The sequence below is a fragment of the Apostichopus japonicus genome, chromosome 10 (assembly GCF_037975245.1).
Source record: "Apostichopus japonicus isolate 1M-3 chromosome 10, ASM3797524v1, whole genome shotgun sequence".
NCBI classification, from domain to species: domain Eukaryota; kingdom Metazoa; phylum Echinodermata; class Holothuroidea; order Aspidochirotida; family Stichopodidae; genus Apostichopus; species Apostichopus japonicus.
The window spans coordinates 6,053,244-6,067,430 of record NC_092570.1 but is presented as its reverse complement, the minus strand read 5'-3'; the positions used below and the strand labels follow the sequence as shown (position 1 = coordinate 6,067,430).

The following is a 14,187-nucleotide window of genomic DNA, read 5'->3' as shown; positions in this document are numbered from 1 at the left end:
CCCTTAGACGCCGCTCCATGGAAACCCCACCACCCACCAACATGTGGAAACAGAAGAAGCAGAAATAAATGGCCGAAAAACTTAGAATAAGCAATTCAACGTCAACGCTATCAACGACAATTACAAGAAGTACAGTACTATATGAACAATATGGATATCAACGTAGCATGCTTCAACGAAACACTTCACAATCGCCTACCAAATTTCTCAGGCGACCTGCAGACACCAGAGGAATCATCGTCGCAGTCATGAAAAACATTAACATCACAGAACACAGAAATAGACAAAAACAATAGCATCATCAACACCTACACCGACCAAGGTGGAGTAGCAGCGGCCATCAACATCACTTCCAACAACGGAAAACAAGTCATGGTCCTGTGTGTCTATTTCAGTCCATCAAAACATATTCCCAGTGATTTCCTTCATTCAATTAGCAGCAACACAAAGAAAATCATCACTGGAGACATCAACGCAAAACACACGACTCTGGGGTGCCGGTCAACCAAGAATGCAGGGATCCAGCTCAATAAACTTTTGTCAGTCAGCAACCTCATTTGCTTTAATACCGGTGAACCTACAGATACCCTTACACAGACTACGAGGAACAAGAACAACTGGATTATATCCTCACATCCAGCAAAATCTATCAACTTGACAACTCTCTACACGTCGGAGAAGACCTTGGTTCAGAGCATAGACCCGAAATCCTTCATCCCAACATCACCACTAAAACAACATTACTTCCTTTTAGACCTAACTATAAAGAAGCAAATTGGTCCCTTTACAGGATTCACATCTAGACCAATAATAATCCAGGAAACCACACAGAAGACATCCGCATTATTCTAAAACATGCGTCCAACACATCAGCAGGCGGATATGGTATCCAGTACATTTAATAGCAGCTCCACATATACTCCTTGACGCACTCAGTGTGCTATACACAGCTTCTTTCAAGATCGGGCACATTCCAAAGATATGGGAATCCGCCACCATTGTAATTCCAGATTCTCTACATCGCCAAACGAAACAGAATTAGAGGTAGAAAGCCATCTCAAACTCAATTACACCATCATTCCTGTGACCAACCAAGTTAGCTTTTAAGGAATACACATCGACAACCGGCTCAAACTTGGGTACCAACATCGTCTCAACCAAGGAAAAGTCAAACAACGTGCCAGACTACTTCTCAGAAATACCGGAACTGAAGAGCACCCGCTAGCATCACCAAGCACAACTATGGAGATTTACAAGATGAAGATCAGACCACTCTTCGAATATGCGGCACATTAGCCCAAATTACCACTTACAAAACATAACAACTTGAAGCCACTCAAAGCAGAGCAAGCATAATCGCCTACCATCTGTCGCAGGATACAAACTGTGAAACAGTAACCACCATTGCCAACATTCCATCAGTGAACGAGATACTAAATCAACTTAGAGACAACTTCCCCGACAAAGTGGCCGTTCTTACACATCTCACCGAGAAAAAACACATACACCCTATGTCCTGGACACGACTCCCATCACCGGCCTAGATATGGATATTTGGGGACCTCAGCTACCGTATTTGCAGAACAGAAATCGTCCAACCAAACTTTTTCTACAAACAGCCACACCGTCATTGGGAAAATAAGTCCATCTAGCCTCCAAATTTGTATAGAACCGGAACCAACCGTTGAAGCCAGCCGCCACTCACCAACACCATCACCACCACTTATCACCTCATGCAACCCTAATAACAAGCTACCTTCCTTTCACCGTCCAGCCACGTGTCTCTCCGACCCAGCCCATAAAGTTCAAATTTAAAAGTAAATCTCTCATTTCCTATCCCTCATTTTAGGTTGTCTTATATCTACCGGTCAGAGGCTTTCGCTCCTGGCTCGCTGAAGCGCCATTCGGTGGAAACAGCTATTTACAAGACAATCTTTGCTATCTGTGCTCTGCTACTCCTTGTCACTTCGGTGATTATGCACGGACGAAGAGCTAGTTTTGCTCGAAAGCTCTGCAAAAACCAAACATTTGCTGTTTTACCTCCAATTACTTAACTAATTTAACTATCTCACTCGAGATAAAGTCTTTCTCTAAATACAGCATAGTTGTTTAACAGTTTTTCTGTTATTCCTATACATTAATATAGTGAATGATCACCGAAAGTGACAAGGAGTCGCAAGAATTGAAACTTATTTATAGAGAAGAGTGTCGGCATGTGAAGTCAAAGCGACTTACTGGTTTCCTCACGATTTATCAGAAGTTCTGGAAAATTGGATTATTTTAATCCGTGTCGGATTATGTTTATCCGATTCCTTCGTTAATGCAAAGCAAATGTTTTGGTTTATCTGGGACGGCAAATCGTTGCTGATGTTTTAATCGAATGGTGCTGTGGTCTTAAGGGTTAGCTCCCATAAAGTTTCAGCAATAACACGCAAGTTCTCAATTGAATGATTTTGGAGATTGAAGTGATTTGCAACAGGTTGGTCGATCTTTTTTGTTTTGATCGCCGATCTTTTACTCTCCAACGAAAGGTCACTTGCAAATATTGCAGTAGATGGGATAAATGACATTTTTGCATATGTAGTTTATTTTATGCCGAATTTGGAACGTGCGTTTGGTTTGGTTGCTCTGAAAGGCCCCAGTCGAATCGACAAGTAAGCACGTTTTGCAAGTTTGTGTACAGAGCGTTGATCCTGTAGTTTCTGTTTTGTTTTCCCCTAATGGGGTGTCTTCCTGAAAGGATCCCCAAACTAAACTACACCGTAGGTTACTGGGTCTGTTAAAAGCCATGACAGGTAGTTCTGAGAAAACTGATTTCAGGAGTTCGGTGCCTTGAAGTATGTAAAAATTCTTCTGAATGATATTAGCCATGAGTAAGAGACGAGGGTGGAATTCAGTAACCAATGGTACTCTTTTGGAACTGGTTTGACGAGTTTTATAAGTCAATTTTTCGGTGTGGGGTTTCCTTTTTTGCCTTTTTATCGGCATTTTTAATAGTAACCCGAAAGTACTGTCTGTTAAGGTGGTCTTATGACAGTTCTTCAGTGCGGGAATCAAAATCGACTTCAGAGGAGCAAATACGTCGAATGCACAACGCTTGACTGTACGGGGTATTTCTGGTACAGTGATCTGCATGGCTTGTTTAAGTAGTTGCAAGTAGTTGTGCTTGTTAGTGGGTGTATTGAATGAGTCTGTTGTGAATGAACAATTTTGTAGGGTCACAGTGGTGTCCAGGAAGTGAACGTCATATCCAGAAAAATCTGCAGTAAATTTGATAATGCGATAAAACGAGTTATGTCATCACTGAAGGGTTTTAGATTTGCCTCTATATATTTATATATATGTATATATATATATATATATATATATGTGAAAGAGTTCGATTCATAATCACCTGGTATTATGTTATGTTTGTATGTTATATTAAATGTTACCTTCAACTTCAGCTCATGCTTTCACCTTTATACTAAATGTACAAGAATTTGTGGACATCCTTTTCTCACAATGTTTGTTTAATATCTTTGGAAACTACTATAATTTGTACAATAATATTGTTGTGTTCTCAAAAAAAAATCGTTTTCTTGGTTATGACTTCCTCTATCGTTTAATTGTTTCTAATTAATCAGTCTCTAAGAGGTTGACCTTAATTGTGTATAAAGACATAGCCTCGCAGAGATGGATTATCCTTCCTCCTGGCATTGACGACCATGGTAGGCAATCTCTGGAGATTTGATTCCAATCTCCCTTAATGTTGTTACAAGGGTTCAGGTCAGATATGTGGTGGATGACTACTGCTTGGGAGAGAATTTTAATCAACTTTTCGTTTTCATAATTTAACTTGTGCAATATTTTCCCAGAAGTTGGAACCATCTGTGTTATGCAAATTGTTAAGTGTTTCCTACATTTTCTAAAAAATAGGAAATCATGTCTGTCCTTAACCGTTTCATATATTTTCACAAGGGTGAACTCTTCTGGGAATTTGTCATTTACTTTATCAAAAGTACATATCTGTCATGTTTTTTTTTAAATTAAATCGTCAGTTGCAATGTTTTGTTTTCACATTTTAGTGTCAACTGGAAGTCGACAAGTTACGTACAGATTATATTCTCACGAAATAGCTCTTTTTAACTATCTTTTGTTAGGCTTAATTTTCACAGCACTAAGTTTTTTATGCTTTGCATTATTCTGCCAATGAAAGCTTTGTAGGTATTTGGAAGTCCATTTGCTATGAAAGGAAACGTAATTTCCACACTTAACCAGTTTTGAGAGAGGTTAATATTCATACCTATAGAGTGTTTCTTCCATCAGAATAATGAGATGTAGCCTTGTGCAGTAAATTCGCCTCGACCAGTTGGCTACGTTAAAAGACTTTGCTATATCCTTGTTAGACTGGTACCGGTATAAAAATACATATTGCATACCGCTCTACAAATCTCCTGCATTTTCTACTATCATCGTCTTCCCTTGTGAACGCGACAATATTAACATTTAAAAAATTTTATCTTTTTACTTACTACTAACACCGAATCAAACTCAATTAGATTTTCCAAATATATATATATTTTTCCAACATGTTGCAGCAATTTTGCCCAGTAAATTTTTCTCCGTAACGGTTAATGCCGGCGAGGACGTAGTATTGACTGTGCAATCCAATACGAGAAAAGTATATTGGCGAAAAAATAACAGAGACGTACCAGCATGGGCAAAAAAAGTCTCTGTAAGGATTACAGGAGCCACGACAGCTGATTCTGGTATCTATGAATGCTTTTCCAACCGAAACCAAACACACGCAGTTATGAGAGTCATCGTTCGCAGTAAGTATACATTGGCGGAGGAACATTTCACATCAGTGCTAATCGTTGAACTGGATATATTGTGATAGTAGAAAGGAATATTAGACATCTAATGATCGTATAGCGCACAAAACGTCTAAATTTCAATAATACTTTCTCTTCTCAAAATGTTAAATTTTTACACAATTTTTTGACATAAATAGTCAAAATGTCCATTAAACGCTGAAATTCGTACAGGATCAGAAAATATACAAAAGTTAAATTCCTTTGGTAAGACCTAAGACTCCGTCAATTTTTCAACCCCCTTAGTTTTTGATAGCTTCCTCGCGACCTGGTATTTATTTTAAAAAAATAGTCATTCTTTTACAAGGTTATTCGGGTATTCACAGCTAAAATGTGCCAGACACATATGACCGAACATTTATTCCAGTGATCTATAAATCATAATAGTTGAAGCAAAAATGTTCTTTTAACGTCTTATAGATAGCAGGGCGCACTTGGATGACATCTATTACCAGTTGCCATTGACATGCACATTTGTAAAGCATTGCCATGATGTGCCATTGAATATATTGCTGTTTCTGAGGAGCAATTCGAACGATTTGTGTATTAGACGTTACAGAGGCCAAACCATGCACTATGCCTGATGGGTCCTTGATGTTTAACGGGTCATATTTTCAACAACAAAAATGAAAGTGACATACAAATACAAACGTGTACATTTAGCAGCGTGTGAGTCGGTCATAAGATCAAAGTTATCGTCGCTTTGTCCCTACTCTGTGCGCCTTGTATTTTAATTTGCCTTCGTGTCCTCTTCCATATTTCTATGCGACAGCTGGAATGCATAGAATTACAATGACAATGTCCGACCATCACTGTACGAATTATGTATTATTTTATTGTAAGAGTTGCGGGATATGGGGTTCTTGTCAGCAGCTAGCTGTACAACAGGCTCTTACATTGGTAGTGCGAGTGGGGTGATGAAAGGTTTAATGAATGCCAGATAGCACGAAATTACGAAGAGGACGATGAGCGAAGAGAGTTCGATGAATACACCAGTGAAAATAAATATGTTCAAAGAAATGTTCTTCGCAAGGAGAGTAAGTTAAGTCCGGGTACAAGATAGGTTAATACAAAATGGAAACTAACAGAACACAACTCTCTGTTCCATTGAATCCATTAAAAACGTGTTATAACACAAACGTTTAGCGAATCAATTATAAATAATTAATTCCTCCAGGAAAAGTTATATGTATTAAGATATACTCTTATAGCACAAGATAGACAACTTATTTAACTATATTTACGTATACTATAGTTTAAAGACTACGTTATGTCAAGAGTGACCAAATTATAATCATGTCCTGTTGGCTGGCTCACCACCAAACTGCCTCGCTCTCCCTAAGACACATTGGAAGGAGCACCTTTACCACAGGGTATCAACATGTGACTCTAAACCCCTCTCACTGGCCTACACACACCCTAGCTACCATGAGTAACACTTAGAACCAATCAGGGCTAATTACACAAGACTAAATCTGCATACAAATGATTACCCTATAAATGAAACAACTAAGACAAAGCACTCCTTTCCAAGAAAAAAAGAAAGTTGAGAAGATATTAACTGCAATCAGCAACTTGGCACAACAAAGAAAGTACTGTTGCAACTGTCTCACTTCTAATTATAAAGGGGGACATGAGCACAGGATGTGGAAGAGTATAGGTATACCCATTACATAACCACTTGGATTTGGAGAAGAAGAAACAAAAATAGAGCTATTTATATTAATATGCTTTTGTTTAGATGACCATTGAAATGCAATTCATTACAACTTCAGGATGTCCAGATAATCTTATTGGGGAAGCCTGTGATATACCGTGTTTTTGCTATAATGGTGGCGTGTGTCGGGATGATGGCGTCTGCATATGTCCACCGGGATTTTCCGGAGAGCTCTGTGAAGTATGTAAGTATATTCCTCTAGAGTTTTAAAGGTATATTTACAGTTCTATAAGGTTCAGTGGACCAAACTGGTAGGGGGGGGGGGGTGAGGGAGGACAAGTCCATCACATTCACAACAATCAAGTAACTACATTGATTGATATATTGATTGGCAATTAGAGCCCGCCGAGGTGGGGTGGGTGGAGCTACAGCCCCCTATAGTGTCTAGAGAACTTATGCAAAAATATTAAATGTGTCACTTTTCATATATAAGAAGAACACTATTTGTAAACAGGAAACAAAAAGACAATTTTGAATTTAAAAAAGGGGGGCTTCTTCACGACACTAAGAGTCACCTTAATTATCGTCACGCGAAGTTGGCAACCGGTATACCTGTCGTATACACGTCCATACTGAGTATAAAGAGGTTAATGAAGTTTGTCGTTAAAATGATAGCTCGTTACATCTTGCTAAGCGCGTTGCTTGTATAATTTTTGTATCCATACAGTGCATTCCGCTGACAACTTTGGCAAAAACGGCCAGTATAGCTGTTCGGAAGCCCCAATGAACACTCTTGGGTTCGAGACTAACTGTGGAGGTGCACTGTTCTGCCTGCAGGACCCATATGGCTGTTCATGTGCCTCTGGTTTTAGGGGGTTACTTTGTAACGAAGGTAAGACAGACGTCCCCCCCCCCCTTTTGTGCATTACACATGCAGATTCTTTCTGTGTAGGCTACTACAAACTTTATCGTAGAAGTATAAATTGTCAAAATTTGAAGAATTTCAATGGCTCCATATAACTGGATTCACAAGAGAGATTAATTGCAGGTTCCTAATAGAAATACACATTGAAAAAGTGGTTCATTATAAAAGGTGGTTGATTGATTTTGGGGCTAAAATGTACATGCTACACACTGGCACCCTTTTTTGTGTGGAAAGACCAAGTTAGATACCTCTCTTACTCTTCATGTAGCTGACATCCATCTAAACTATTTGCCAGTGGCAGTGGCCATCATTTTGTCCCCATTCATCTCTTGGGCTAGTTTAATAAGTATAGTACCTAGCCCATTTGCTCAGGATGGGCAAAGTAGCTAAGGCAGAAAGAACAATTCAACAATAACTTATATATATTTTTGGTATTAATAATTACTTATTACATTTACTGTGCATCCACACATCAAGATGTACACAGAAAAATCTTTGAACACTTTCAGTTTATGGGCCCTGTTTTTTGGAGGTACTCCGTACTATGCACACATGTAGATTATTGAGTAAATTGTACAGCATCCAATTTAAAAAAACAAATTGTTGTAAGCTTACTTTTAAGTAAACCCAGTATCGATTGAAACATTCATTTATCTGGAAGCCGTGACGTTGCAACCTATACATATGTGTAGACATTTCAAGGACTTGGCATATACGCTATCTTATTCCGAGTACTCTTGTGCCATATTCTATGCTTTTTAGGCTACGGGTCGAGATATTTTCAACTTGTAGGCCTCGTTTAACACGTTACAGGACTGCGGGCGCTACACCATCGAGTAACGCAGAGAAATTTACGCTCATTTTCCAATTAAATATCAAGAACTAGCATCACTGTTGACAACCTTAGGTAGGCCGCCCTAAGGCATAGGTCAGTTCAAAACATTTAAACACGAGTCCATGTCTAACTTTAACGTTATTTTTCTAAGCTTTTTATAGGCCTTAGTTGCCTACCTCGAAAACCGTCTTCTTTCTTATCTTGGATGAATGGACCGAAACGTTCTGATTTTGACTCCATCCATCGAAGGAGACATAAAAGCTTCTGTTGCCGTCCTTCAATTCATTGACTTTTTCTGTTTTGCACGGTGCCCAATTCCCGCTACATCCACTGCTTCTGCTTGGTCACCAACACAAAAATTTAGAGAAGCTGTCGCTATTTGAGATACGCTTCGCAAAGTGCGATAGGGGGTAGTTCGTGGTACAGTTTGGTCTGGTTCATGGGTATAATAAAGAGTGGTCTGTGGGTTGCGCTATTGCCGCTAACGAAGATAAGTTCTGGCCGATATGACGTAACATTTACTTTTGGCATGTTCGACGTTGATAAACCGACGGGGATGGGCTGTTCATAGTTAAGCTCTTTCTTAACTTAATTGTATTATGCATACCTCGGACCCTCGGTTACTTCTGTGTTATAAATAATAGGTAAAATGCTCATTTGTGAGTCATGATTTTCTTGGTGTTGATTCGACTATTGAAAAGGTGGTTTTGGCACATATTTTTTAATTATGAATGGGAGCCTCGGTGCAGTCTACTGGACTGCACGAGCTGACGTTTATTAACTGTTATGTATTTGACTAGATGGCCACCATCTCGATCAATATTTTACTTTGTATGGTTATAGCTGCTAGTGAGATGATGCAAGCAATTAGCATATGTCTAATCTGGCATGTGTAACTTTGCCAAGAACTTTGTAAACAATGCCATACGTTGTGTAAATATTCTCCATTAGCCAAGCTACCTGGCTGGTGATCACATATTTGTATGGACATTTTGCCTCAAAGCAGGTGAACCTTCAATTTTCATTTTCCAAGTTTGTAACCAAAACATCAGCCAATTTGTACCCTAATGCCAATCAGTTCATCCCAAGTCGTCAAGACAAACAGATAGGTCAAATATTTTCAATAAGTTTCAACTTAGTATATGTTTACTGTTGATTTAAATTGAGTAGTAAAATAATTTGATGTACAACTAAAGCATACTGTTCTCTAACTTTTCTCTTGCCTAAAATCAACAGCTCATGTGAAGTGACAATTACTTACCAGTAATATTTCCATCTATAATTGATCATAAATGATTTACAAAATGTTAGTTTTCACTGTTATTTTTGCACTTTTATTCAGCATGTCTAAAAGGAACTTTTGGAGCTGACTGCAAGCAGACCTGTCACTGTGCTGCAAAAGCATCATGTGGCAGGAAAATGGGGAAATGTTCCTCTGCTGGGTGTGAAGATGGCTGGACTGGTGGAAACTGTAATGGTAAGACAGGAGCAGATTAGTCACCCCCTCCTTCCCCACAAAGGATGCTGACACCCTTTGACCCTAAATTTACCCGTACTGTACCCCAAGTTTATGCCGTCCGTGTTTGTATAGCACAATTTACCATTCCTGAAGCCATATTGAATGGATACTATTTTTGGTTAAATGTTACATTTTAATGTGAAAAATGTAAAAATGTAGATAGTACCAAGCTTTTCATACCAGGGATACACATAGTCTGGATTTACTTGCATGGAAGAATTAGGCTCTCTTTATCGGCCCATTAAATGCTAAGGCTAAAAACTACTTGATACGTGTGGCTTCATAGACAAAAGGATCAATTTTTCATCAACGTTAGCATTTTCCACTCAACTATGGAAGGAACATTGAATATAGTAGCTAGCTTTAATGTAAAATTTCACTCAAGGGCATAGGAACCGGGGGATGAGGGCGCCAGCCCCCCGGTGAAATATATGGGGGCGGAAGTATCATTCCGCCCCCCCCCCCCGCTTCGCAAGTCAGAAAACCCCTTTTTCATTTCCAAATGAGAAAAAAAATCTCATTTGGAGCACCAAATTGCATCTAAGGCCAGGTGAAAATGCAAAATTATTTACAAAATGGAGTGGGCGTTGAAGTGTGCTATATTGCACCAAATTGCATCTGAGGCCACCCGGAAATGCAAAAAAAATCCAAAGGACCCCTTAAACCCCTCCCCCAGGCCGGCCATCGGTCTTCAGCTCCCCCTCCCCCACTCAAAAGTACCTTCCTACGCCACTGTTTCCACTTTTAAGTTTACATATCATCATCATACGCTATTTAGTTTGATGTCTGATATATATTTATTTATATATATATAAATATAAATATATATATATATATATGTGTGTGTATGTGTGTGTGTGTGTGTACTCACCTTTACATTAATTGTGGAACCAGTGACTGAAAACACATCTAGAAATGTGGAACAGCAATAGCAATTGTGGGACCACTGCCTGGTCCCACAATTTACAACCTATAGAACCCTATTTTCCCATCTTCTGAGTGATCATCTTCATGAATATGCATGGTGCCAAAAATTCTGTATGTTTTCTCATCGTGTCTTTTTGTGTGGAAAAAACATAATACACTCTAAATACACACTAATTTTGATGAAGGGCTATTGTGAATAAATGGTATGGTCAGTGGTTAGGGAAAACACACATACTGTACTTACCTCCACAATAATATTGTGACCAGTAACTTGGTACAGTACTTTTTATCTCACTTTATATCTCTCACTTTTACAGTTTTTGTTTTGTTGATTTGCCAGCTGATGAACTCTTATTAGTTTTAATGATCTTCTGCCAGGCCTGTACAGGTTATTCTTACTTCATATTTCAATGAAAGCAAATGTCATGACCAACCTCAGTGGACTATTTAGTAGTCCTACAGTACTGTACGTGTCATTGTAGCTTTTGGTATACACTACTGGCTGAAGAAGTACCACACTACAGTACTTTTACTCTCAATGTACCTGCAAGCTAGAATTTTTTCAAGGAATGTGTTAAAACAAGTGGGTATGTAGGCTTTTTTTGTTTTCATGAGTGTAATGCCAAATTAACCATTCAGTTCTTATAACTATATTGAACTTTGATACTGGTATTAGAGTTAGAATATAACCAGCAATTTCAACTTCAAAAAATTTATATATATTAACTGTATATGTGTTTTGCTGTAAAACAATTTTGTCATGGAAGTAGACTCGTTTCGGCTTAAAATAAATCATGAAAGCATGCATTATTAAAGGAGATCAAAGACTAGGCTCATGAATTTCTTGATTGGGGTATTTCACGGCCACTAGGTAAATATCGATGGTCATGACCTTACTTGCATTGTTCATGTGAACACCAAACGGATTTGAATTTCAGTAGAGTAGGGGTTTCGATGGAAAAAATGTCAATATAAGAATCAATTGTTAGCCATTCACACATATACTAGATATTTTGCCTTGTATCATCAAAATTTCATGAGAAAATTCACAAAAAATTACACTTCCATGTGTATCACAGAATAACAGTAAAGGACATATTGAAAATGATGGTATCGAATTTTGTCCATTCAAAGAATCTTCAAGTTGAATTTTGTTTCTCATTTATGTGACATAGTGCAATTTTGATCATTATGGAGTAAGATGCTGGGGAACTTTCAATGTCTCTTCATAATCTGCTACAGAACATGTTTGGATTTTTGTTACCTCAGTGAGTGGCCCTGTCCCCATCTTTTCTTCTTTTTTTAGGGAGGGGGGCTGAGTGGGTGGGGAAGCCTGGGTGGGTGGGGGAGGCAGGGATCAACTTACTATTGAATCCATTTTTCCTATATAAATGTAACCCTTTCAGAAATCATTTTCAATGATCTATGAACGAACAGATTGGAATTAAAACAAGAACTCCCCAAGTTCTTTCTTCAGCAGTATATAGGGCACGGAAAAGTTGCCACTCATGACTTTGACTTTGGTAGCCGGGCAGATTTCCCCTCTGTCCAAGCTTAGTACGCGACTGCTTTTAACTCTTCTAAAACGCTGTAAAGGTTTCAGTTCTTTTGAATGTCAAAAGTCTAAAATGGTTTCAAAGGCAGTGCACTCCTACCCCAAATATAAGATCCATAAATATGTACACCCTTAGTTTCAGTGGTGAATAAAGCTTTTAGTAAAAGGAGGGTTCTCAGTGACTTTTAAAGCGGAGACCATCAGGAGACTGTCTGTTTTGTTAACTCTTGCTTTGCGCATGGTGGCCCTGGGTCCAGGGGCCTGCCCAGATTCCCTGTAATAGAAGCTATATGGTTTAGTACAGATATTAGCACCATCCGTATATGACTCACCGCTATATATTCCCCTTTGATACCATGATGATCATGTAGTTAATCTATACAACCATCATTTTAAATTACCTAATGATCATATAATTGACCTCTTTATCCTATTATCTTTCCCCTTCCCCCATTCTTTTCTATTCCTCCTTTCCCATTTGTTTGCTTTCCCCATTTAGCTTCTTCCTTTTTTCTTTTTCCCTTTCTTAAGGAGGGGAGGGGGTGGGGGACTCTCCAAACGCCCCTATCACCTGGATATGCACCCAATATATATACAGAAATGAAAATGTATCTTCTTATTTGTTATTAGTGGGGTACAGAGGTGGTAAAGCATTTCGAGCGTCAACTCTTGTCAAAGTGCAAAACAATTAAAATTCTACCACACAACTACAGTACCTGTGGTAAACTCAATGGCATGTCTTTGCTTAGGGGCAAGTTCAAAGCATAACAGTGTGACAATCAGAAGGCTTGTTCAATATTCATATGGTTCTTTCACAAAGACTTAGTTATTTATTTATCAGCAATAAAATAATACAAAATAACTAGTTCTTGATAAACAGGTATAAAAATTAACTATGAATCATTGATCCATCTATCGTATTTATGAAATATGATTAATAAATCATCCTTGTTACAGTGTGACGTAAAATGGACAAGAGTTTTTTGCACAAACATGTATACCCAAAACTCTGTGAAGTTTAAACAGCTACCATATTGGAAACTCTTTTGTTGCTTTTTGCAATGTCTTATATGACACCTAATTTGTGAAAATCGTTTGGCAATTAATTTAAATATGCAATAAAATCTTACTCAATGTAACGTTACAGCGTGACCGTTACAGCGTGACAATTGAAATGTCAATGCAAAGTCGATGTATAGCAGCACACTGTCATATTTCAATGGTGCTTTGAAGGTACTTACAGTAGAAATGTCAATGCAAAGTCGATGTATAGCAGCACACTGTCATGTTTCAATGGTGCTTTGAAGGTACTTACAGTAGATCGTTTTGATGGTCACTACCATCAGTCTTTGGTCTTAGATGTGGAAATTTGTTAAAAATACATTAATCATGAAATGAAAATTCAAATAAGCATAGCGTTACAGCGTGACACACAACAGGCAATTACAAAATTACGAATATTTTGTAATGTGAATTTAACATAAAAATGACTTGATTAAAAGATAACTTGACAATTTATGTTCCATAAACATATATCACATAGCATATCCGGATACGTAGGTATATACAGTATCTGAGTTGAATGAAGAAGTTGGAATGGTGCCACCAGCTTTCAAAAAGGGTGTCAACTATAATTAATATGTGTTATATTTTCCCTGTCTCTATTGTTTCTCATTAGTCATTTAAGAAGGTGAGCCGATATCTCACATTTGAAAGCTAAATCACTTTAAAGGCAACCTCATTTGAAGTGGTTGGTTCCAGAGGGGGGGGGGGGATGTTTCAATTATGTCTGGGAATAGGACACTACATTGCAAAAGGTTGTGTGTATATCAGCTGTAACGTCACGCTGTAGCAAAATTTTTACAGCGTACGTGACAGACTTTAATGAGTCATTAATGATTGCAAGTCAGATG

General features: G+C 38.3%; 1 protein-coding gene across 3 annotated transcripts in view; it reads left to right on the top strand.

Annotated features, from left to right (window-relative positions):
- Positions 1 to 14,187, top strand: part of LOC139975368 (IgGFc-binding protein-like) — a 128,070-nt gene that overhangs the window by 18,364 nt on the left and 95,519 nt on the right. For 2 of the 3 annotated variants that reach the window (XM_071983265.1, XM_071983268.1), the window contains exons 3-6: positions 4,581 to 4,814; positions 6,632 to 6,757; positions 7,241 to 7,405; positions 9,616 to 9,750. In XM_071983265.1, coding sequence (XP_071839366.1) covers positions 4,581 to 4,814; positions 6,632 to 6,757; positions 7,241 to 7,405; positions 9,616 to 9,750 — 660 coding nt within the window. Of the gene's footprint in view, positions 1 to 4,580; positions 4,815 to 6,597; positions 6,758 to 7,240; positions 7,406 to 9,615; positions 9,751 to 14,187 lie in introns of those variants that run through there. The other variant, XM_071983266.1, reaches the window with a different exon arrangement.